We start from the raw sequence: 26610 nt of genomic DNA, 5'->3' as shown, positions 1-26610 counted from the left end.
TGGGGGACAAAGTATTTTTTTCATCTTCCAAGCTAGCTGCCCCATGGACAACCATTATTAAATAACTAGTTGTTTGAAAAGATCACATGTGCTGCTTTGGACAAAGAGTATGTTAAGAATATGTTGTAGATTTTCATTTGACCTACACAAGTAAGCTACATTTAGTTCCTCTGTTAAATTAGCATTGGTTAGATGTCCAATGTTTTCTTGCAAAAACATCATTAAGCTTCAACATGTAGGCCGATGTATAAAGCCTTTACTTTTGCATAATTTACGTCTCAAATCTTAGATAACTTAAACCCAATAGCAGTGGGTCTTGAAGCTCTTAACAACATGAGCTGTTGTTGCGAGTGGTCAATGTGTGCTAAATAGTTAATTATATATTCTTGTTACTCTCCATGTAGATTGCAATACCTTTGAGTAAGAACAACGGACAGGGAATCAACATGGCGTTTAGTGTAAACAGAAGGTTTATTGCAAATGGACATTTTACCTGTTTCATGGACACAATACAGCAACAATAACCAACGTTTATCAAAACAAAAACACACGCTAACAAGAGTTCTCCCTGTGAACGATGTACACATGGTCCAGGTTGCTTGGTTTCGTTTGGAGTAGGAATGAGACAAAGTCTTTGGTAGTTAGAAAACACAAATGTCCAATGTGGAACTGTGTTATTCCTCTTCTGGAGATAGGCACTATAGTCATGCCATTGATTCAAGTTGAGGTTGGCATCTGAACACACAGAACATGTCTGCTAGGTCAGGATCGCATTCACAGCCTTTAGAGAAAAAATCAGCTGCTCAAATTCATCTCCAGCCCACTACTCTGAACATGTTAGTAAAATGTACAGAGCTAGGCATACTGGGTAGTAGATACTTCCATCCCCATAATAAATCATTTAACTGAACAGTTACAATGCTCTTATTAACAAGTATTCCATTTTGTTCAGAATCACAAAACAAATGTGAAATAGCAGGATTTTCCCCAAAAAGCAGCACACCCCAACTGCAAAGAATACAAGTAATGATGTTCTGAATCATGATTATGTTAATCAGTTATCACCAGCGAGGGTGAGATAGAGAAGCAACAGGCCTCTCTGTCCCAGCAACAGTCCAGCATCTCCTATCACCAGAGAGGTTGAGAAAGAGAAGCAACAAGACTCTATCTCCCAGCAACAGTCCAGGATCTCCTAGAACCTCCTTCTCCTCTACTCGTTCAACTGGAGCTCCGGTTTGGTTTCCTAAAGACACGTTGCTTCTTCTTAAAGAATATTGACAGAGAATATCAGTAGATGGTGTCAGGTGGAAACAGTCACAAGATGGTTGAGATATTTTCTAACTACTCAGAGCTTGTACTATCAGCAGTTAGAAGAACTCCACATGGATTTCAGGTAGCAGGTAGCCTAGTGGTTAGAGCGTTAGGCCAGTAACTGGGAGGTTGCTGGATCAAATCCCCGAGCTGACAAGGTATAAATTCTGCCGTTCTGCTCCTGAACAAGGGAGCTAACCCACCGTTCCCCGATAGGCCGTCATTGAAAATCAGAATTTGTTCTTAACTGACTTGCCTAGTTAAATGGGGGGGGGGGTCTAGTGGAGACTAGAGGGCCATCTGTCTTGAGAAAAGATTTACTTTTTCCTTGGCTGGACCAGGAGAGGTATGGAGAGGCATCCCCAGGATCAGATCCCTGGGCCAGCCCCGTCTCTTAGCCCTCTCCCCCCTCTGTAGCAGGGGTGATAGAGAATGGCTGAAGGGTTGGCCCTCCTGGCCCCAGAAGGCAGGAGCCTCACCTCTGTCCCAATGCAAGCGTTCTCCGGCTGGCCACATGTGAGCCCTCTCGTTTAGCGCTTTTGTCTAAAGAGAAAGAGTCTAGATGTCGTAGGACGGGCTTATCTTAGCGTATAGCTTCAGCCTATAGCCGCTATTTAGAGCGTCTTTTCGTGTGCTTTTCATCAATTGTGTGTTTCATCATCTGTTCCAGACAGCTTCACTGAAGTTGGCGGCGACGATCAGTTTACAATTGGAGGTCCAAGGCAGAGTCACCTATACAGCAGAGCCAGCGCTGATGTGGCAGGACTGGTCAGGGTTATGGAGTCCCATCTGGGCCTGCTGCTGGGCCTGCTGCTGGTACTGGTTGTCCAGCCGCAGGGGGACCAGAGCGTCTGGGTCGGACGGAACCCGTTCGCGGAAGCTCTCCATCTGTTCTGGACTGGCCAGGTTCTTCAGAAGGCTGTTCTCACGTTCTAGCTGGTTGTTCTTCTCAGCCAGCTCTCTGATCTGCTCCTTGAGGATCTCCACTTCCTCCCTGACGGCATACATCAGGTGGTTCTTCACCAGATCCTAAGACAGGAGAGAAGGAAAGAGATCTACAGTTAGAGATGCCTGTTTAGAGAGAGAGAGAAAGAGAGTTTGTGCAACTCATACAAACCGACCACTAATCTATCCATGTAAGGTGACTCATAGATTAAGCTTAACCTACCGTGCCTTACAAACACTTGTAGTAACATGTAGTAACATGTAGTAAGTTGTAGAAAACATGTAGTAACATGTAGTAACATGTGGTAACAGGTAGTAACTTGAAGTAACATGTAGTAACTTGTAGTATCATGTAGGAACATGTAGTAACTTGAAGTAACATGTAGTATCTTGTAGTAAATTGTACTAACATGTAGTAAGTTGTAGTAACATGTAGTAACTTGAAGTAACATGTAGTAACGTGTAGTAACGTGTAGTAACATGTAGTAACGTGTAGTAACATGTAGTAACATGTAGTAACATGTAGTAACATGTAGTAACATGTAGTAACATGTAGTAACATGTAGTAATGTGTAGTAACATGTAGTAACAGGCCATGTGGTTACATAGACTTGTACCCATATGACCAGGATTAAGGTTTAAAAGCTGAGATGTAAACTAAATAGATAATATAGTCTTGACTGCTGTTGTGCACATCTATAGCTTCCTCCCTGTCTGACTCAGAATGCAGCAGACAGAACACAGTCCCATGCCACATCACACGTATTGAACATGCAGTACTGTAGCCACTCAAAGCTGCAGGCACATACAGACTACCATGCTTCTGCGGTACTACAATTATTCTAGTACTAGACTGAAGCCTAGTCTACTATGATTATCAACATACAGATAATGATGACTATGGGCAAAGTGCATGGATGTGGTGGGATATGGAATAGTGTTACTGGGCTACTATGAGTGATGATATGAACGATAAAGTGTATGTGGTGGGATATGGAATAGTGTTACTGGGCTACTATGAGTGATGCTATGAACGATAAAGTGTATGGTGGGATATGGAATAGTGTTACTGGGCTACTATGAGTGATGATATGAACGATAAAGTGTATGGTGGGATATGGAATAGTGTTACTGGGCTACTATGAGTGATGCTATGAACGATAAAGTGTATGGTGGGATATGGAATAGTGTTACTGGGCTACTATGAGTGATGATATGAACGATAAAGTGTATATGGTGGGATATGGAATAGTGTTACTGGGCTACTATGAGTGATGCTATGAACGATAAAGTGTATGGTGGGATATGGAATAGTGTTACTGGGCTACTATGAGTGATGCTATGAACGATAAAGTGTATAATCCTGCTGATATACATACCATTGCCTGTTCTATCTTGTTGTCAATGGCAACAACGCTAGCACCCGAGGCACTGTGGAGGAGAGAAGAAGAGACGCCATAAGTCAACATATCAAATCAGAGCATTGGATCAGAAGGAACAAACTGGGGTCCTAGTAAAGTACCGGCAGGTTATGATGTTCTCCTACAGATGCTGGCACCAGGATAACTTATTTTGAGTCTTTTGAGATTCAATTGCCACGTGATGCCATCATCACAAATGTTTACTTAATTTGTGTTTAGGCTAAACCTATTTGAGATTGGGCATGTGTATGAAAAACCAGCATGCCTGCCTACCACTGTCCTACAATTCAGGATTATTCTTTTGTTGTTGCAACCAAGCTAGATACATTGTTGCGCGCTGCAAACTTTGACATGAAATTGATTACATTGTATCGATATTGTTTCAAGATACTCCACTTTTATGCGTTTGAAAATGCACCCTTAGGAGACACGCGGCGGGTTGGAGTCAAATTGCATTACTCAAAGTCTGCACAGCAGAAGACATTTATAATACGGTATTTACAATTGTATCATAACGGATACCAGCATAACCATACTTTGCTTAATCTATTTGTAAAGGAAGAAACATGACTATGTCGAATTATAACAATTTAGATGAAATATTTGAATGAAATATATAATGCACAAATGACACATCAATAACACACAAAATGCAGAGCGGGTTTTTCTATTTACCTGTTGTCAAGTTTTACAGACACCACATCTCCTCCTACTAACGAGGAGAAGAAGGAGATGCTGAAGTTATGCAACTGATAGACAGCAACCTCCATTGGCGTTTTGAAGATCTCCGTACTCAAATTTAGCAGCAGACTCGTTTGGATAATGCTTCTCGCCACGTTTGCGATTGGTTGAGTAGATAAATCTACCTATCTAGATACAATTATAGGTTACTGTATTCAGATTAAATCACTCGACTGACTCGATTCGGTTGCTTCTGTGGTGAATTGAGTTGAGTATAGTGCGGTAGGTTAATGCCAGTGATGTGAGCCACGTTATGTTTCAGCGAATGTGTCTATTTCTGCAACCGGCGGCGCTTATAACCGAACTGTGTTCTGACGTCATCTGACGCGGGGGATAATTTATGCAAATACGCCTTATGGCATGATTTCCCCTCTGCCCCCTTATTGAACTCATACAAACACAATAAGCGCCTAGTTGACCCGGAGCGGAGACCCAATCCGTTTACACCCTGAAGAAAACAGGCATCAACAACAAAAAACGGCACAAAAAAGTGTGTGCTTGTGGGTTTTTCCCCGCGCATTTATTTTGAGTGAACGGGTTTTGGTTGCATGACATGTCATATGCAGACTAGGAATTACTGTTGGTTTGGTTGTTTTCGTTGTTGTTTTGCATCAGCTGATAATATTTTTTAAGGAAATGCTACAACGGAATTGTGTAGAATTATTATCGGCCTAGTTCATTCTATTATATTGCTCTTTTTCATTAAATTATTAATTTGTCAGGGACCACGTGCAACAGTGAAGCGAGATTATGAAACAGATAGCCTATAGAGGCAAACTAGAATCTGGATGTATTGAATGCATTAATAATGCATTATTGGTTTACAACAGGATGTCTACATAATGTTTATTGTTTTGAGTCGGTGTTATCTGCAGGTGCAATAGTAGAAGACATTGCAGTATGTTGCAAACAGACATCTTGGGGAAGCCCTTTCTCCTTAATAAGGGTACTTTTCCACACACTGCAAGGCTCTGGTAATTTTCCTTCCTCTCCTCTAGAGCTCTGCTACCACCTGCTGGCGAGAGTTGAAATTTAACTTCTTCAGAAATAACATTTTACAGGCGTCGTATCTTTGGAGAACTCATAACTAGTCTACTTGGTGAGCATTTAGGATTTTGATGCACGGAATTTAAAAAATATTATAATTAATTTGTAATATGTAATGTGGTTTTGTTGTCCTAAAAGATCCTCACTATCAGGCAAGAGTTTCAGCATAAGGACATCTTATAGGGGTCAATACTGTCATCCATAGATAACCCTACCTAGTTACAAGCACCATCACAGCTGCCTTGTTGCTATGTGCTGTCACTGTATAGCAACACAGTTATAACTTGAACACCTCCGACACCCCTTTCGTGTCGCTATTTTAGCTCATATAAGAAAAGTTATTTTGTGAGGAAAGAATTCATTATTCATTAACCCATCGGATCCAATTAGCAAGGTGAGACTCCAGTTTGGTCTGGACACGAACCAGATCTCACAGAGCCTTGTTGAATGTATTAGTATCAATAGTACTTGTCACTTGTGATTTTACACTGTGCTGTGGAGCTGCCAGGCAGGGCTGTAGCAAGTGGCTAGACTGCAACCCAAGAGGCACCCTGTTCCCCATTTAGTGCACTACTTTTGACCTAGGGTCCATAGGGTAGTGCACTACTTTGGACCTGGGGTCCATAGGGTAGTGCACTACTTTGGACCTGGGGCCCATAGGGTAGTGCACTACTTTGGACCTGGGGCCCATAGAGTAGTGCACTACTTTGGACAAGGGCCCATAGGGTAGTGCACTATTTTGGACCTGGGGTCCATAGGGTAGTGCACTACTTTGGACTAGGGCCCATACGGTAGTGCACTACTTTGGACCTGGGGCCCATAGGGTAGTGCACTACTTTGGACTAGGGCCCATAGGGTAGTGCACTACTTTGGACCTGGGGCCCATAGGGTAGTGCACTACTTTGGACAAGGGCCCATAGGGTAGTGCACTACTTTGGACCTGGGGCCCAAAGAGTAGTGCATAGGGAGTAAAGTGCCAGTTGGGAAGAGTATTACACCTATTGTTTCTGGTTGGAAAATCTCTGGGTGTTAGTCACAGTGGTCATGGCTTAGTACTTTTCAAAAAAGTGTATTGTACTGTTTCCTATCTAAATACTGGGGGGAGAGAGAGAGAGAGAGAGAGAGAGAGAGAGAGAGAGAGAGAGAGAGAGAGAGGACGAGGAGGGGGAGAGAGACAGAGAGAGAGAGAGAGAGAGAGAGAGAGAGAGAGAGAGAGAGAGAGAGGGGGACGAGAGAGAGAGAGAGAGAGGGGACGTGGAGAGAGAGAGAGAGAGAGAGAGAGAGAGAGAGAGAGAGAGAGAGAGAGAGAGAGAGAGAGAGAGAGAGAGAGAGAGAGAGACAGGGAGAGAGAGAGACAGGGGAGGGGGAGAGAGAGGGGGGAGAGGAGAGGGGAGGGACATGGAGAAAGATAGAGAGAGAGAGAGAGAGAGAGAGAGAGAGAGAGACAGAGAGAGACAGAGACAGAGACAGAGACAGAGAGAGAGAGAAGTACCACTAACCATGACAATGTCAACAAAGTACTGGTATTTGAACAACAATGTTTGGCCATGTTATATTAACCCGAGTCCTCCTACTGTTCATTTTCTCCTCAGCCATACTACCCTCAGTCCTCTTATCGTTTATATGCTATAAGGGAAACTGTCAGCCAGTGTCCATTGAGCTAAGTGTGCTCCAGCCTAAAGGGTCCAGCAGGATATATGACTCATTTACAGTCCCGCAAATGGAACCATATTCCCCCCATAATGCACTATTTATGACCAGGGCACAAAGCACTCTGGTCATAAATAGAGAACTTTACAGGGAAAAGGGTGCCATTTGGTACACACCCTGGATCTATGAGTCATGATACAACCAATTAGGCATTGAACCAGACTTTCCATCAGATGTCCTGGTCTGAGAGCCAAACAAAACACATTCTAACAGATTTACTCTCTCTGTATCTCTCATCTGGATCCCCATGGTGACCTCCAGAGGCACATGGCTTTGGATCTCCATGGTGACCTCCAGAGGCACATGGCTTTGGATCCCCATGGTGACCTCCAGAGGCACATGGCTTTGGATCCCCATGGTGACCTCCAGAGGCACATGGCTTTGGATCTCCATGGTGATCTCCAGAGGCACATGGCTTTGGATCCCCATGGTGACCTCCAGAGGCACATGGCTTTGGATCCCCATGGTGACCTCCAGAGGCACATGGCTTTGGATCTCCATGGTGATCTCCAGAGGCACATGGCTTTGGATCCCCATGGTGACCTCCAGAGGCACATGGCTTTGGATCCCCATGGTGACCTCCAGAGGCACATGGCTTTGGATCCCCATGGTGACCTCCAGAGGCACATGGCTTTGGATCTCCATGGTGATCTCCAGAGGCACATGGCTTTGGATCCCCATGGTGACCTCCAGAGGCACATGGCTTTGGATCCCCATGGTGACCTCCTGAGGCACATGGCTTTGGATCCCCATGGTGACCTCCTGAGGCACATGGCTTTGGATCCCCATGGTGATCTCCAGAGGCACATGGCTTTGGATCCCCATGGTGACCTCCAGAGGCACATGGCTTTGGATCTCCATGGTGACCTCCAGAGGCACATGGCTTTGGATCTCCATGGTGATCTCCAGAGGCCCGAGGCTTTGGATCCCCATGGTGACCAGAGGCCCAAGGCTTTGGATCCCCATGGTGAACTCCAGAGGCCCAAGGCTTTGGATCCCCATGGTGACCTCCTGAGGCCAAAGGCTTTGGATCCCCATGGTGACCTCCAGAGGCCAAAGGCTTTGGATCCCCATAGTGACCTCCTGAGGCACATGGCTTTGGCTCTCCATGGTGACCAGAGGCCCAAGGCTTTGGATCCCCATGGTGACCAGAGGCCCAAGGCTTTGGATCCCCATGGTGACCTCCAGAGGCCCACAGCTTTGCGATCCCCATGGTGACCTCCAGAGGCCCAAGGCTTTGGATCCCCATGGTGACCTCCAGAGGCCCAAGGCTTTGGCATTGTACTTCCCTAATTACTACACTACTTTTTCCCAGCACAGGGCTTTGTTCAAAAGTAGTGCACTGTTATATTTAGGATGTAGTCTACAGTATGTATTCACCTCTGTAGCCCAGAGGGAATTAGGAGTTTTAAATTATGTGCATAATAGACAGACAGACCATTCGATAAACAGACAGACCTATTCCCAGGTCCATTGACTGACAACACATCCTCATTTACTGCAACTACCTGGGGAATAGTTACAGGGGAGAGGAGGGGGGATGAATGAGCCAATTGGAAGCTAGGGATGATTAGGTGGCCATGATGGCATGAGGATCAGATTGGGGATTTATCCAGGAACACCAGGGTTAACACCCCTACTCTTACGATAAGTGCCATGAGATCTTTAGTGACCACAGAGTCAGGACACCCGTTTAACGTCCCGTCCGAAAGACGGCACCCTACACAGGGCAATGTCCCCAATCACTGCCCTGGGGCATTGGAATATTATACTTTATTTTAGGCCAGAGGAAAGAGCACCTCCTACATGTCCTCCAACACCACTTCCAGCAGCACCTGGTCTCCCATCCAGGGACCGACCAGAACCAACCCTGCTTAGCTTCAGGGGCCAGCCATCAGTGGGATACAGGGTGGTAATGCTGCTGACGCTAAGCCTCTACGATGCAGAGAATAGCAGTGGGATACAGGGTGGTAATGCTGCTGACGCTAAGCCTCTACGATGCAGAGAATAGCAGTGGGATATAGGGTGGTAATGCTGCTGACGCTAAGCCTCTACGATGCAGAGAATAGCAGTGGGATGCAGGGTGGTAATGCTGCTGACGCTAAGCCTCCACGATGCAGAGAATAGCATAAATGCATGGACTGACAAGTGGGAGTGAGACATACAATGAAAACCAAATCACAAGCCATCAGTTTGTCACTCAGAGAAGAGGGGAGATGTCTCTGACAGACTCTTCTTCTCTGTAAAAACAATGAGTGTTCTTCACCCATAGACAATGGATCCACTGTCCTACTGGCAACAAAACAAGGGTCTAAGAAAGAATGATAATGACAGTTGTTCCCGTATCAAACAGAATGATTCAGTATTTTATATACAGACGTAAGTATTTTACTACAACATACATCCAGACTTCCAGACCAATTTGATTAAATGTTACAGAGGAGTATAACTTCCCCAGTGTTTATTAACCTGTTACAAATCAACCAAATGTCAACCTGCCCTACTATTCCTGCCAGTCCCTGTACCTCCTCAACAAACCAACCAATCACCTTTCTCTTGACAACGTAATGACAACATTCAACCATCCACACACATGTTCCTGAACACCCTCCGACCACGCTCTGAAAACGCTCCGAACACATGCAAAACGTGCTCCGACCACCACTTACCGCCGATACCCCCTCTGGGACAGACTAGGTGAGTAGGGGGGTTGGTAGTGGTAGTTCATGGCTCTCGCAACGCTGCTCAGACGTCTCTGTGTCTGCAGTGGGGCTGGGACGGCAGCAGGCGGCTCGGCTAGTCGCTGGATGGTTTGCTGGGCTGGCCCAGGGGATGGGAGAGGTGGTCTGCTTCTGGCCTGGCGAGGGAGTGGGACAACGCAGGGATGCGACCAACAGGCTCCCATTCCAACGACCAACAAACGAATGAGAGGATAGTGGAGAGATGCTTTCACTGTTCTGTTATTCACTGTTGTTTCTGTTTCTTCAGCGATCTCTCTCTCTCTCTCTCAAAACACAAAGAGAAAAACTGACGAGGATACCTCTGGAGGTGGGCCAAGGCCTACGCACAACGCAGCACATAGTGGCATTCGTCATGTGATTTTCCAAGGCCGTATTAGGCCCATACCATCGGCAACCATTGTCACTCAACAGCTGTCCATGCACAGAATATGAACCTCATTCACAAACGAGGGGGGAAATTCTTTAAATTGAAACATTTCTCAATTGATTACTGATGGAATCATTCCGGAATCTCATCCATAATAAGACACTAGTCATCCATTGTCCTGTGACATGGAACACGAAGTCAACCTCTTATCGTCTTACCTACGGTATGTTCTTATGTCAAAACGAAAAAAACAAATGAGTCAATCCAGTTAATTTGGCAGTCTTTTGTACCTGGGCAAAATGCTAACATAAATATTGAGAAATATATAGTGTACTGTAGACCTGTTACAGTCGTTGTTCACATTTAAAACAAGTTGAAGCAGGATATCATGTTGAAAACAAAAGGCATCACATTACATAAGGTTTGAAGATGAAACGTGTCCAGTATTAGTCCATAGAGTAGCTGTAGAAACCACTGACTGAGATGTTGCAAGTCAACAAGACTTTCATTTCATACCTAGTGTCACGCCCTGACCTTTATAGTTCTCTTTATTTTCTTTATTATGTTGGTTAGGTCAGGGTGTGACAAGGGGTGGTTTGTTGTGTTTTTCCCTGTCTAGGGTTTTTGTATGTTTATGGTGTTGTAAACTTGTCTAGGTGTTTTTATGTCTATGGTTGCCTAGATAGGTTCTCAATTAGAGGCAGCTGTTCATCGTTGTCTCTGATTGGGAACCATATTTAGGCAGCCATATTCCTTGGGTAATTTGTGGGTGATTGTCTATGTATTAGTTGTCTGTGTCTGCACTTATTCTGTATAGCGTCACGTTTTTGTAAGTTTGTTGAAGTGTTCTTCGTTTCATTAAAATAGAAGATGTATTCATATGTATATACTGTACTCGATACCATCTACTGTATGCTGCTCTGTACCATCACTCATTCATATATCCTTATGTACATATTCCTTATCCCCTTACACTGTGTATAAGACAGTAGTTTTGGAATTGTTAGTTAGATTACTTGTTGGTTATCACTGCATTGTCGGAACTAGAAGCACAAGCATTTCGCTACACTCGCATTAACATCTGCTAACCATGTGTATGTGACAAATAAAATTGGATTTGATTGGATTTTTTTATTTTTGTATTCACATCCCACCGCGCCTTGGTCTCATCGCTATAACGAACGTGACACCTGGCTAGATAGAGATTTGACACATCACTCTGAATGATGATGATCCCACATTGTGATCCCACAAAGCCAACACAATGCAGACTAATTAAACAGACATAGATACAGATATGTCCTGACACGGTGGGAACACAGAGACAGATCAATGCTAACACCCTGAAACCAGCCAATCTCATCTCCCTGTTAAATCCTTCTCTCTGTCGCTGGTCCGTCAATACGGCTGGGAACAGTCCTTGTAATTTGTCCTCTAAACTCTACGAATGTATGCCAAATGGCACCCTATTCCCTATATAGTGCACTTCTTTTGACCAGAGTCCTATGGAAGATGTCCAAAAGTAGTGACACTATATAGAGAATAGGGAGCCATTTGGGACGCAAAACCACTGTCAACTCCCTGGTAAATTCTACCAGGACGTCAGGGCAGAACACTGGAGGTCTGGGCAGAACACTGGAGGTCTGGGCAGAACACTGGAGGTCTGGGCAGAACACTGGAGGTCTGGGCAGAACACTGGAGGTCTGGGCAGAACACTGGAGGTCTGGGCAGAACACTGGAGGTCTGGGCAGCTCAATGACAGCTGATCCTGCTCCCTTTGTAGAAACCATGGAATTAGAATCAATTCCGAATTCGAATAGAATGAGAAGTCGTTTCTACGATGAGTTCTAGAGCCCTTCTCAGAGACAGGGCCATAATGAGGAGTATTAGTTGATAAGAGAGAGGCATTAAACACGAAGAGACTGTCACCACCAGAGGGAGTCTGATTACCAACTAGGACATACAGCATCTTTCATGGGAGTGGACCCATCCTGATATCTGTAGACGTTAGTAGATATTATCTAATAGATAACCTTTCTAAGAACTGGGAAACATCGAGGCCATTCAAATTCCATGGTTCACTTGGGCAGATGGCCAGGTGTAGCCTACTCAACGCGGCCACACAAGGTGATTCTTCATCTGCTTGCCAAAGTGGCAACCTATTCCCTATATAGTGCACTACTTTTGACCATGGCCTATAGGTCTCTGGTGAAAAATAGAGCACTATGTAGGGAATAGGGTGCCACTTGGCCTGCAGGTCACATGTCTGATGACCTATATGCGACTAACTAACATTTATATTGTGCTGCTGGAGGCCCAGAGATCAATGAGCCTTACAGAAAAAACACATCTATTATTCTGTTTCTGTTGCGCCCACGCCACTCTTTTACTGTCACGTCATTATGTAGTCAGGTCTCCTCTGCAGCTCTCGTCTCCTCACACCATCCATGTGTTACCCTGTTATCTGGTGCCACTGAAGAGACGCTTATATAAATTTGATTAAATTTGATTTATATAAGTCGGCTAGTTGAATAATAATAATTTGTATCCTATGAGACAGTATTGATAACTAACATGGTCCCTATGAGACAGTATTGAATAAATGAGACAATAATTAACATGGTTCCTATGAGACAGTATTGATAACTAACATCCTATGAGACCTATGAGTATTGATAACTAACATGGTTCCCTATGAGACAGTATTGATAACTAACATGGTCCCTATGAGACAGTATTGATAACTAACATGGTCCCTATGAGACAGTATTGATAACTAACATGGTTCGTATCCTATGAGACAGTATTGATAACTAACATGGTTCCTATGAGACAGTATTGATAACTAACATGGTTCCTATGAGACAGTATTGATAACTAACATGGTCCCTATGAGACAGTATTGATAACTAACATGGTCCCTATGAGACAGTATTGATAACTAACATGGTCCCTATGAGACAGTATTGATAACTAACATGGTTCCTATGAGACAGTATTGATAACTAACATGGTCCCTATGAGACAGTATTGATAACTAACATGGTCCCTATGAGACAGTATTGATAACTAACATGGTCCCTATGAGACAGTATTGATAACTAACATGTATTGATAACTAACCTATGAGACAGTATTGATAACTAACATGGTTCCTATGAGACAGTATTGATAACTAACATGTATTGTAACATGGTTCCTATGAGACAGTATTGATAACTAACATGGTCCCTATGAGACAGTATTGATAACTAACATGGTTCCTATGAGACAGTATTGATAACTAACATGGTCCCTATGAGACAGTATTGATAATTAACATGGTTCCTATGAGACAGTATTGATAACTAACATGGTTCGTGCCCTATGAGATAATAATGTATTTACAGGTGTTGTCTTTCAAATTGCTATTTCAGTCATTTGATTGAGTTGTTTTGCTTGTCTACAACATCTACAACATCTACCACTGGGAATGAATTACAACTTTATCTTCCTAGTTTGTTTTCTAAATTAAAAAAGATAAACATTGGAGTCACTCTCCTCTACATTGACAGTGGAGTCACTCTCCTATTCATTTACAGTGGAGTCACTCTCCTAAACATGGACAGTGGAGTCACTCCCCTCTACATTGACAGTGGAGTCACTCTCCTAAACATGGACAGTGGAGTCACTCTCCTAAACATGGACAGTGGAGTCACTCTCCTATACATGGACAGTGGAGTCATTGATCCATTGACAGTGGAGTCACTCTCTAAACATTGAAACATTGACATTGTGGAGTCACTCTCCTAAACATGGACAGTGGATTGACATTGTGGAGTCACTCTCCTAAACATGGACAGTGGAGTCACTCTCCATCTACATTGACAGTGGAGTCACTCTCCTCTACATGGACAGTGGAGTCACTCTCCGAAACATGGACAGTGGAGTCACTCTCATCTACATTGACCGTGGAGTCACTCTCCGAAACATTGACAGTGGAGTCACTCTCCTCTACATTGACAGTGGAGTCACTCCCCTCTACATCGACAGTGGAGTCACTCTCCTCTACATTGACCGTGGAGTCACTCTCCTCTACATTGACAGTGGAGTCACTCTCCGAAACATGGACAGTGGAATCACTCTCATCTACATTGACAGTGGAGTCACTCTCCTCTACATTGACAGTGGAGTCACTCCCCTCTACATTGACAGTGGAGTCACTCTCCTCTACATTGACAGTGGAGTCACTCTCCTAATTGACAGTGGAGGACAGTGGAGTCACTCTCCTATTCATTGACAGTGGAGTCACTCTCCTATTCATTGAAAGTGGAGTCACTCTACTAAACATTGACAGCGGTGTCGTGCAAAGCATGACAACTGGATCTGAAAACATGAAAAGCTGAAATGTAATGGCCTTCAGCCTTCCTCAACAGGAAGCGTCTTCGTGGTGTTCTGAATGAAAGACAAGAGCTGCCTTGAGTTGAGTCATGTACCAGAACAACAAGGCTTACAGAGGTCAAAGACACCCGTTTGTGTTTGTCTGTTCACACACAGTACAGATTTACCTCAGATGTGGACGTCTTCTCTGAACACGAGGCTTCACAAGTGCTGACATCATAGTGAGTGGTACAAAGTGTGCTAAGACCATCAAGACCTGTCTCTCTACCGGTCCCTCTCTACTCTATACCGATCCCTCTCTACTCTATACCGGTCCCTCTCTACTCTATACCGGTCCCTCTCTACTCTATACCGGTCCCTCTCTACTCTATATTGGTCCCTCTCTACTCTATACCGGTCCCTCTCCACTCTATACCGGTCCCTCTCTACTCTATACCGGTCCCTCTCTACTCTATACCGGTCCCTCTCTACTCTATACCGGTCCCTCTCTACTCTATACCGGTCCCTCTCTACTCTATACCGGTCCCTCTCTACTCTATACCGGTCCCTCTCTACTCTATACAGATCCCTCTCTACTCTATACAGATCCGGTCTCTACTCTATACCGGTCCCTCTCTACCGGTCCCTCTCTACCGATCCCTCTCTACTCTATACCGGTCCCTCTCTACTCTATACCGGATCCCGGTCCTCTACTCTATACCGGTCCCTCTCTACTCTATACCGATTCCTCTCTACTCTATACCGATCCCTCTCTACTCTATACCGGTCCCTCCCTCTACTCTATACCGGTCCCTCTCTACTCTATCTATACTCCGGTCCCTTACTCTATACCGGTCCTCTCTACTCTATCTGGTCCCTCTCTACTCTATACCGGTCCCTCTACTCTACTCTACTCTACCGGTCCCTCTCTACTCTATACCGGTCCCTCTCTACTCTATACCGGTCCCTCTCTACTCTATACCGGTCCCTCTCTACTCTATACCCGTCCCTCTCTACTCTATACGGTCCGTCCCTCTCTACTCTATACCTATACCGGTCCTCTCTACTCTATACCGGTCCCTCTCTACTCTATACCGGTCCTCTCTACTCTATACCGGTCCTCTCTACTCTATACTGGTCCCTCTCTACTCTATACTGATCCCTCTCTACTCTATACCGGTCCCTCTCTACTCTATACTCTATACCGGTCCCTCTCTACTCTATACCGGTCCCTCTCTACTCTATACCGGTCCCTCTCTACTCTATACCGATCCTGGTCTCTACTCTATACCGGTCCCTCTCTACTCTATCCCTGGTCTCTCTCTACTCTATACCGGTCCCTCTCTACTCTATACCGGTCCCTCTCTACTCTATACTGGTCTCTCTCTACTCTATACCGGTCCCTCTCTACTCTATACCGGTCCCTCTCTACTCTATACCGGTCCCTCTCTACTCTATACCGGTCCCTCTCTACTCTATACCGGTCCCTCTCTACTCTATACCGGTCCCTCTCTACTCTATACTGGCTCTTTGTTGCATTTGTTTTCAGAGTTGGTGTATATTTTGTAAAGTACACTGCAACGTTATAACAATCAATGAACCACCTCTGTTTCATTAATTTTGAGAAAAAACGAACACCCTATTCCACCAGACCCCAGTAGCCTGCAGATGTGAGGTTGTGCCCGCTGTCCTTCCATCCTACCCTCTAGTAGGGTGTCTCTCTTAACAGCTGTGTGACCTTTGACATGACGACTAGGACAGGGCAGGACTGAGACTGGAGGATCCCCATCTGTCTGTCTCTTTTAGTCAGCAGAAGATCTAGATCAAACCGTCTGACAAAGACAAAAAAACTATTCATCAATGTCAGTGTAGTGTCTGGCTGGAACAATCCCAGGGTTTCCCCTTGGCACTGACTGGCTCATGTGTCATCACTACAACCTTACCACAGGAGGCTGCTGAGGGGAGAATGGCTTATAATAAGGGAGCCACTACAATCTCACAATCGGGCCAATAAAATTCATGAATCTGTCCCATTCTAGCAAGTTCCAATCTACCTCTGTGTCCTGTAATAAGTTACGTGACATCTTATTATCTGGGATAAACACCACCTCAGGTCACGACAGATTGGACGCTAAGCTGGCTAAAGAAATGGTTGATTTCATTATCACACCTCAACCACATTTTCAATCTATCATTTGCAAAGGGCATTGTGTCCTATGAACTAAAAATGGGCAAAAGTTTTCCAATTCATAAAGTTTTTATTTTTTTTGTAATTACCAATTTTGCCGTCTACCTCGACCATTTTAGAGAAGCTTGCATATAACAGATTAATAAAATATCAAACATCAGTATGGCTTCATTAAAATTTAACTCTACTTATTTAATTGACGAAATACATAAGGAAAATGATCGCATTCAGTATTTTTTCTGGATCTCTCAAAAGCATTCGGGAGATTAAGTGTGGTGTGCCGCAGGGATCAATTCTTGGTCCCCTATTATTTCTGATCTATTTAAATGCTCTGCCTAAAGCATCCAAAGTGCTCTCCCAGATCTCACAGAGACCTCAATTATCATATTAATATTGTTCATGATAAACTGCAATATCTCCAAGTGATTTAAAATCAACAAATTGTAATTGAATGTATTATTTGGTCCAAGAACAGAGAATCCAATCCAGACTATATAGGGGTCCATATTGATAATATACATTTTGATTAGGGAAAGGGAAAGGGGGGATACCTAGTCAGTTGTAAAACTGAATGAACATCCACGTCTTTGGTGGGTTAACTGCTTTGCTCAGTGGCAGTACGACAGATTTTTATCTTGATAGCTCAGGGATTCGATCCAGCAAACTTTCGGTTACTGGCCCAACGCTCTAAGCCTGTACAACATACTTTCTTGGTGAATCCAATCCAGACTATATAGGAGTCCATATGAATAATATCCAAGTTTATCAAGCCTGTACAACACACTTTCTTGGTCTTTTTATTGATGATAAATTGTCATGGAAACCACACATAACGATAATAACCTCTAAGATCACGAAAAATAATCACAGCTTCTGTAACATTACATGGACCAGGACATAACATACCAAACTACTATCAATCTATCGCCTGCAGAAACCATCAGTAATAATAATATCATCTGGTGGATTAAGAGACCATTCAGCAGTTACTTTTCAAACAGTTGTTAAATTTGTTTACAGCTCTTTAAATCAATTATTACAATCTTTCTTCAAAAACAACTATTTCACAACCACATATGAATTCCATAACTACTCAATAAGAAACAGACAACAGCTACGCCCGCACACATTCAACAACAACCACTTCTCAATTCAATCACCTACAGAGGCCCTATGATCTGGAACTCACTCCCTTCCTGGTTTTGCCAAACTCTCCCCATCATTGTTTCAAACATGTTGGAACTGTCCATTACAGCTCTACACCCCCAGTTGTAACTGTCCATTACAGCTCTTCACCCCCAGTTGTAACTGTCCATTACAGCTCTTCACCCCCAGTTGTAACTGTCCATTACAGCTCTTCACCCCCAGTTGTAACTGTCCATTACAGCTCTTCACCCCCAGTTGTAACTGTCCATTACAGCTCTTCACCCCCAGTTGTAACTGTCCATTACAGCTCTACACCCCCAGTTGTAACTGTCCATTACAGCTCTACACCCCCAGTTGTAACTGTCCATTACAGCTCTTCAGCCCACCCCCAGTTGTAACTGTCCATTACAGCTCTTCACCCCCAGTTGTAACTGTCCATTACAGCTCTACACCCCCAGTTGTAACTGTCCATTACAGCTCTACACCACCAGTTGTAACTGTCCATTACAGCTCTTCACCCCCAGTTGTAACTGTCCATTACAGCTCTACACCCCCAGTTGTAACTGTCCATTACAGCTCTTCACCCCCAGTTGTAACTGTCCATTACAGCTCTTCACCCCCAGTTATAACTGTCCATTACAGCTCTACACCTCCATTTTATTTTATATGACCTCTTTTACCAGACTTTATTTTCCCTAACAATAAATGTATCAACCCCTACAAAAGGATGCGTTATTCATTATCCACGTAATAATCAACATTTCCTGTTGCTGCAGGATTCTTTTCCTGCCCTAGAAAACTTTCTCAAATGAATATGCTACATCTGTAGTGCACTATATAGGGAATAAAGTGCCATTTCGGAGACATACAATATACTGTAGCTGCTATGATTGTCATTGTCTTTTCCCTACCAACTGAGAGCATTTGTCCCCAAGGTGAAACAGAAACCATGGACTGGAGGGAGCCCAAACGACAAATGAGCTCAATGAGATTTAAATCATATTACCATCCGTCTACAGTACCACAATGATTATAATAATTGCAACAAATTGAGTCAGTCCTTTCTCGATCCAATGTGGACGTGTTCCGATTAACAAGGAAGTCACCGTAGTTGATGATGACATTTTTACTGTGACCCAAACAGCACACTATTCCCTATATAGTACACTACTTTTCTCCAGGGCCCATAGGACACTGGTCAAAAGTAGTGCACTAAACAGGGAATAGACTTCCATTTGGGAAATTTTATCAGCAAAATTGAATTGTGGGTTTTATCTGCATCAATTTCTCTTTTACAAATGTAATTGTCTGGCAGTAAATTAGGTAAAGAGCTTCATCATAGGATGAGATTCAATGAGATGGTTTCACTTCTGGTAGCAGAGGAATAATAGCTACCGTAGTAAGTGGAATGAAATAGCCATTTTCTGGTGTAGACATATTTGGTAATCTTCAGTCTTACTGTATAGCCAGTCCAAGGCACAAAGGGTTCTCAGCGTGGGAGTACTTGATCAGGTTCCCTCCTAGTCAATGTAGGCTTCTTCATTCTGATCTAAAAAGGCAAAACTGGTCCTAGATCAGTACTCCTACTCTGAGACACTATGAATAATTTTGTGACGCCTCTGCTGGTTTGGTAAATGTTTTTCACATGGTTTGCTTTCACTGTAAAGTATTTTTGAAATATGACAAAGCAGCTGGATTAACAAGAAGTTAATATTTTAAACAATGTATGACACTTGTATTTTCATGAATGTTTAATATTACGATTTTTGTATTTTGAATTTCGCGCTCTGCAATTTCACCGGATGTCGTCGAGGTGTGCCGCTAGCGGGACATCTAGCCCAAAGAGGTTTTAAGCATATCCCAGTTTAGGTACACAGTACAAACTCTGAAGATAAATTGGGGGCAATTATTTCACATATGGTGTCCAGGGCACAGCTGGGGGCTGAGGGGGGTCTATAACAAGTGGACACAGTGAGATGACAGAACTCTGCAGGCTATCTCTGTAGCAGATTGCAACTCCACCCCCTTCGGCAGTTCTATCGTCGTGGAAGTTGGATTCAGACACGGCTAGGACATCAGGGTTAGCAGAGTGTGCTAAAGCAGTGAGTAAAACACACTTAGGGAGGAGGTTTCTGATGTTAACAAGCATGAAACCAAGGCTTTTACGGTTACAGAAGTCAACAAATGATAGCGCCTGGGGAATTGGAGTGGAACTGGGGCTTTGGGGCCTGGGTTAACCTGTACATCACCAGAGGAACAGAGGAGGAGTAGGATAAGGGTACTTCTAATGGCTATAAGAACTGGTTGTCTCGTGATTTGGGGACAGAGAATAAAAGAAGCAGATTTCTGGGCGTGGTAGAATAGATTCAAGGCATAATGTACAGACAAGGGTATGGTAGGATGTGAGTACAGTGGAGGTAAACCTAGGTGTTGAGTGACAATGAGAGAGGTTTCTTCTCTGGAGGAACAAGTTATGTCAGGTGAGGTCTCCACATGTGTGTGGGGTGGGACGAAAGAGCTATCTAAGGCATTTTGAGCAGGACTGAAGGCTGTAGAGTTAAATAAAACAGTAAAATCTAGCCAAGACAGCAGTAGCCAAGGCATATTGACATTAGAGAGAGGCGGTGTCACAGGTGTCACAGGTGTTGATCAGGAGAGCTAAGACAACAACGGGTAAATGGCAATGAATGGGCAGAGCGGGTCAGTTAGGTACATACAGGACCTGAGTTCGAGGCTGGGGCCGACAGATAAACTAAAGGCGGTACAGTGCTATTGAAACAGTCCAGGGGGCGTCAGCTGTGTAGCCGAGTGATCATAGGGTCAAAAGAGCAGCAATAGGTGAGTCAGGGTGCTGTTCAGCAGCCACGCTAGGAGAGCAGGGGACGCAGCGTTCAGAAAAGCTAGCGGGCCGGGGCTAGTAGATGGTTCTTCAGCAACATCGTAACAGAATAGCCTGTTGAGACCACATCGGGGGATCACATCGGCAGTCCAGTCGCGATGGATCGGCGGGTTTCCGTGTCGACAATAAAGGGTCCATGCCAATTGGCGAAGGAGGTATTGTAGCCCTAGAATTAGCTGGTATATGGGCCTAGCTCAAGGCTAACTCAAGGCTAGCTGGTGCTTGCTTCGGGCCTAGCTCGAGGCTAGCTCAAGGCTAGCTGGTGCTTGCTTTACGACTGAGGCGGTAGCTAACAGTAGCCACTCGTTTACCGCCAGCTAGCTGTGTTGATCCGGAGTAATGATCCAGAGAGGCAGGAATCCGGCGTGGTAGAGAGAAGCAGTCCGATGTGCTCTGGGTAAATATCGCGCTGTGCAGACTGGCAGCTAAGGCTGGCTGATAACGGGGATAAAAAGGCGAGCACCGCGAGTCGTGGCTAACAAAGACTAGTAGCTAGTTAGCTTGACTAGCTCCTGATGGAAGTTCCAGTTATAAGGAATAAAAATAGCAGATCCGTACCACATTGGGTGAGGCGGGATGCAGGAAAGAATATTTCATTCGTAGATAGAAAGTGGGATTAAGATATATATGAAAAAGACCGCCTATTTACACTGGATAAGACAAAGACGGATATACACGTCCAACTGCAGCGCCGTCTTGGATTCTACCACTATTCCCTATTTAGTGCACTACCTTGGACCAAAGCCCCATAGGCACTGGTCAAAAGTAGTGCACTGTGTAGGGAATAGGGTATAATGTGAGACGCATCTAGTCACAACTGTTCCAGATGTGCCTGATTCCTCCATGTGCTGTGGAAGTGGTTCCGTTAACCATACTAACTCATTAATAATGTATTGTTTTCTACAGAGAACCCCAAATCTGTCTGTGTGTGTTATTCACGGCTGGCTGGTCATAGCTAGGCCGGAGACGATCAATGCTTCCAATTACACAACAGTCTCCCATAACGATGGGGGAGGTGTGTGTGTGTGTGTGTGTGTGTGTGTGTGTGTGTGTGTGTGTGTGTGTGTGTGTGTGTGTGTGTGTGTGTGTGTGTGTGTGTGTGTGTGTGTGTGTGTGTGTGTGTGTGTGTGTGTGTGTGTGTGTGTGTGTGTGTGTGATGGGGGAATAACAGAGCAAAGCGAGGACTCTGTCACGGAAGGCTTATATTCCAAGTCCATCTGCAGTGGGGAGGGGAGTGGGGTGCAGGGCAGTGTCGAAAAAGAGAGGCACTCACACCAATTTACTGCCTGACTGCCACAGATCCACTTCCTCCTAACACTGCACAGGCTGATGAAACATATAAATGGACTTTACATAAGGCTCTGCAGTGCTTTAAGTCTCACTGACGACTGACTGCGTCAGCTCTGCCACTCTCTCTTTTCAGCTAATATCTATGTCATCTGTGAAAGAGGGCTCTGTCCTCACCAACTGTGAAAGAGGCCTCTGTCCTCACCAACTGTGACAGGCCTCTGTCCTCACCAACTGTGAAAGAGGCCTCTGTCCTCACCAACTGTGAAAGAGGCCTCTGTCCTCACCAACTGTGAAAGAGCCTCTGTCCTCACCAACTGTGACAGAGGCCTCTGTCCTCACCAACTGTGAAAGAGGCCTCTGTCCTCACCAACTGTGAAAGAGGCCTCTGTCCTCACCAACTGTGAAAGAGGCCTCTGTCCTCACCAACTGTGAAAGAGCCTCTGTCCTCACCAACTGTGAAAGAGCCTCTGTCCTCACCAACTGTGGCAGAGGCCTCTGTCCTCACCAACTGTGGCAGACTGGGAAACACTCTATTTAAATGTAGCCATGAGGCATCAAGTCACCACTAACAACTGTTCAAGAGTGGAGAGTTCTCCTTTACTTTACAGTACAGTCTCACATTCTCCTTTACTTTACTGTACAGTCTCACATTCTCCTTTGCAGTACAGTCTCACATTCTCCTTTACTTTACTGTACAGTCTCACATTCTCCTTTGCAGTACAGTCTCACATTCTCCTTTACTTTTAAAGTACAGTCTCACATTCTCCTTTACTTTACAGTACAGTCTCACATTCTCCTTTACTTTACTGTACAGTCTCACATTCTCCTTTGCAGTACAGTCTCACATTCTCCTTTACTTTACAGTACAGTCTCACATTCTCCTTTACAGTACAGTCTCATATTCTCATTTACTTTACAGTACAGTCTCACATTCTCCTTTACAGTACAGTCTCACATTCTCCTTTACATTAGTCTCACATTGTCCTTTACTTTACTGTACAGTCTCACAATCTCCTTTACTTTGCAGTCTCACATTCCCCTATACTGTACAGTCTCACATTCTCCTTTACTTTACAGTAGTCTCATATTCTCCTTTACTTTATAGTACAGTCTCACATTCTCCTTTACTTTACAGTACAGTCTCACATTCTCCTTTACTTTACTGTACAGTCTCACATTCTCCTTTACTTTACAGTCTCACATTCTCCTTTACTTTACAGTACAGTCTCACATTCTCCTTTACTTTACAGTACAGTCTCACATTCCCCTTTACTTTAGTGTACAGTCTCACATTCTCCTTTACTTTACAGTACAGTCTCACATTCTCCTTTACTTTACAGTACAGTCTCACATTCTCCTTTACTTTACAGTACAGTCTCACATTCTCCTTTACTTTACTGTACAGTCTCACATTCTCCTTTACTTTACTGTACAGTCTCACATTCTACTTTACTTTTACAGTACAGTCTCACATTCTCATTTATTTACAGTACAGTCTCACAATCTCCTTTACTTTACAGTACAGTCTCACATTCTCCTTTGCAGTACAGTCTTTACTTTACTGTACAGTCTCACATTCTCCTCTGCAGTACAGTCTCACATTCTCCTTTACTTTAAAGTACAGTCTCACATTCTCCTTTACTTTACAGTACAGTCTCACATTCTCCTTTACTTTAATGTACAGTCTCACATTCTCATTTCCAGTCTCACATTCTCCTTTACTTTAAAGTACAGTCTCACATTCTCCTTTACTTTACAGTACAGTCTCACATTCTCCTTTACTTTAATGTACAGTCTCACATTCTCATTTGCAGTACAGTCTCACATTCTCCTTTACTTTACTGTACAGTCTCACATTCTCCTTTGCAGTACAGTCTCACATTCTCCTTTACTTTACAGTACAGTCTCACATTCTCCTTTACAGTACAGTCTTATTCTCCTTTACTTTACAGTACAGTCTCACATTCTCCTTTACAGTACAGTCTCACATTCTCCTTTACATTACAGTCTCACATTGTCCTTTACTTTACTGTACAGTCTCACAATCTCCTTTACTTTACAGTCTCACATTCCCCTATACTGTACAGTCTCACATTCTCCTTTACTTTACAGTACAGTCTCATATTCTCCTTTACTTTACAGTACAGTCTCACATTCTCCTTTACAGTAGAGCACAGTCTCACATTCTCCTTTTCTTTACTGTACAGTCTCACATTCTCCTTTACTTTACAGTACAGTCTCACATTCTCCTTTACTTTACAGTACAGTCTCACATTCTCCTTTACTTTACTGTACAGTCTCACATTCTCCTTTACTTTACTGTACAGTCTCACATTCTCCTTTACATTACAGGACAGTCTCACATTCTCCTTTACTTTACAGTACAGTCTCACATTCTACTTTACATTACAGTCTCACATTCTCCTTTACTTTACTGTACAGTCTCACATTCTCCTTTACATTACAGTACAGTCTCACATTCTCCTTTACAGTACAGTCTCACATTCTCCTTTACTTTACAGTACAGTCTCACATTCCCCTTTACTTTACATTACAGTCTAACAATAATTTGGCCTCAAACACTGCTGCCACGTCATTTAAAGCCATTACTGTAAGAGCTTGACGGGGAGTTAGGCTGTTTGGGAGTTTACAGGAACCATGACTCTCCTTTCCTGAGTTCAGAGCCCTTCTGATGCACTCCTCGTTCCTCAATAAGGTTTCAATTGTACTGGGCTTCAGGTGAACAATAAGGTCTAAATTGTATGGGGATTCAGGTAAACAATAATGTCAAAATTGTACGAGGCTTCAGGTAAACACTAAGGTTTAAATTGTACGGGGCTTCAGGTAAACACAAAGGTTTAAATTGTACGGGGCTTCAGGTAAACACTAAGGTTTATATTGTACGGGGCTTCAGGTAAACACTAAGGTTTAAATTGTACGGAGCTTCAGGTAAACACTAAGGTTTAAATTGTACGGGGCTTCAGGTAAACACAAAGGTTTAAATTGTACGGGGCTTCAGGTAAACACTAAGGTATATATTGTACGGAGCTTCAGGTAAACACTAAGGTTTAAATTGTACGGGGCTTCAGGTAAACACAAAGGTTTAAATTGTACGGGGCTTCAGGTAAACACAAAGGTTTAAATTGTACGGGGCTTCAGGTAAACACTAAGGTTTAAATTGTACGGGGCTTCAGGTAAACACTAAGGTTTAAATTGTACGGGGCTTCAGGTAAACACAAAGGTTTAAATTGTACGGAGCTTCAGGTAAACACTAAGGTATATATTGTACGGAGCTTCAGGTAAACACTAAGGTATATATTGTACGGAGCTTCAGGTAAACACTAAGGTATATATTGTACGGAGCTTCAGGTAAACACTAAGGTTTAAATTGTACGGAGCTTCAGGTAAACACTAAGGTATATATTGTACGGAGCTTCAGGTAAACACTAAGGTATATATTGTACGGAGCTTCAGGTAAACACTAAGGTTTAAATTGTACGGAGCTTCAGGTAAACACTAAGGTATATATTGTACGGAGCTTCAGGTAAACACTAAGGTATATATTGTACGGAGCTTCAGGTAAACACTAAGGTATATATTGTAGGAGCTTCAGGTAAACACTAAGGTATATATTGTACGGAGCTTCAGGTAAACACTAAGGTATATATTGTACGGAGCTTCAGGTAAACACTAAGGTTTAAATTGTACGGAGCTTCAGGTAAACACTAAGGTATATATTGTACGGAGCTTCAGGTAAACACTAAGGTATATATTGTACGGAGCTTCAGGTAAACACTAAGGTATATATTGTACGGAGCTTCAGGTAAACACTAAGGTATATATTGTACGGAGCTTCAGGTAAACACTAAGGTTTAAATTGTACGGAGCTTCAGGTAAACACTAAGGTATATATTGTACGGAGCTTCAGGTAAACACTAAGGTATATATTGTACGGAGCTTCAGGTAAACACTAAGGTATATATTGTACGGAGCTTCAGGTAAACACTAAGGTATATATTGTACGGGGCTTCAGGTAAACACTAAGGTATATATTGTACGGAGCTTCAGGTAAACACTAAGGTTTAAATTGTACGGAGCTTCAGGTAAACACTAAGGTTTAAATTGTACGGGGCTTCAGGTAAACACTAAGGTTTAAATTGTACGGGGCTTCAGGTAAACACTAAGGTTTAAATTGTACGGGGCTTCAGGTAAACACTAAGGTATATATTGTACGGAGCTTCAGGTAAACACTAAGGTATATACGGGGCTTCAGGTAAACACTAAGGTATATATTGTACGGAGCTTCAGGTAAACACTAAGGTTTAAATTGTACGGAGCTTCAGGTAAACACTAAGGTTTAAATTGTACGGGGCTTCAGGTAAACACTAAGGTATATATTGTACGGAGCTTCAGGTAAACACTAAGGTATATATTGTACGGAGCTT

General features: G+C 43.5%; 1 protein-coding gene across 1 annotated transcript in view; it reads right to left on the bottom strand.

Moving 5' to 3' along the window:
- Positions 1 to 447: 447 nt before the first annotated feature.
- The window catches only part of LOC123993751, a 66198-nt gene continuing 40035 nt past the window's right edge, over positions 448 to 26610 (bottom strand). The window contains exons 2-3 of the mRNA XM_046296204.1: positions 3636 to 3687; positions 448 to 2340 (exon numbers count right to left, since the gene is read on the bottom strand). Of these exons, the coding sequence (XP_046152160.1) occupies positions 2044 to 2340; positions 3636 to 3687 (349 nt within the window). The 3' untranslated portion in view covers positions 448 to 2043. The remainder of the gene's footprint in view (positions 2341 to 3635; positions 3688 to 26610) is intronic.

The sequence above is a fragment of the Oncorhynchus gorbuscha genome, linkage group LG13 (assembly GCF_021184085.1).
Source record: "Oncorhynchus gorbuscha isolate QuinsamMale2020 ecotype Even-year linkage group LG13, OgorEven_v1.0, whole genome shotgun sequence".
Taxonomy (NCBI): Eukaryota; Metazoa; Chordata; class Actinopteri; order Salmoniformes; family Salmonidae; genus Oncorhynchus; species Oncorhynchus gorbuscha.
The sequence above is the reverse complement of the archived record's forward strand: the minus strand, read 5'-3'. Positions and strand labels throughout refer to the sequence as shown.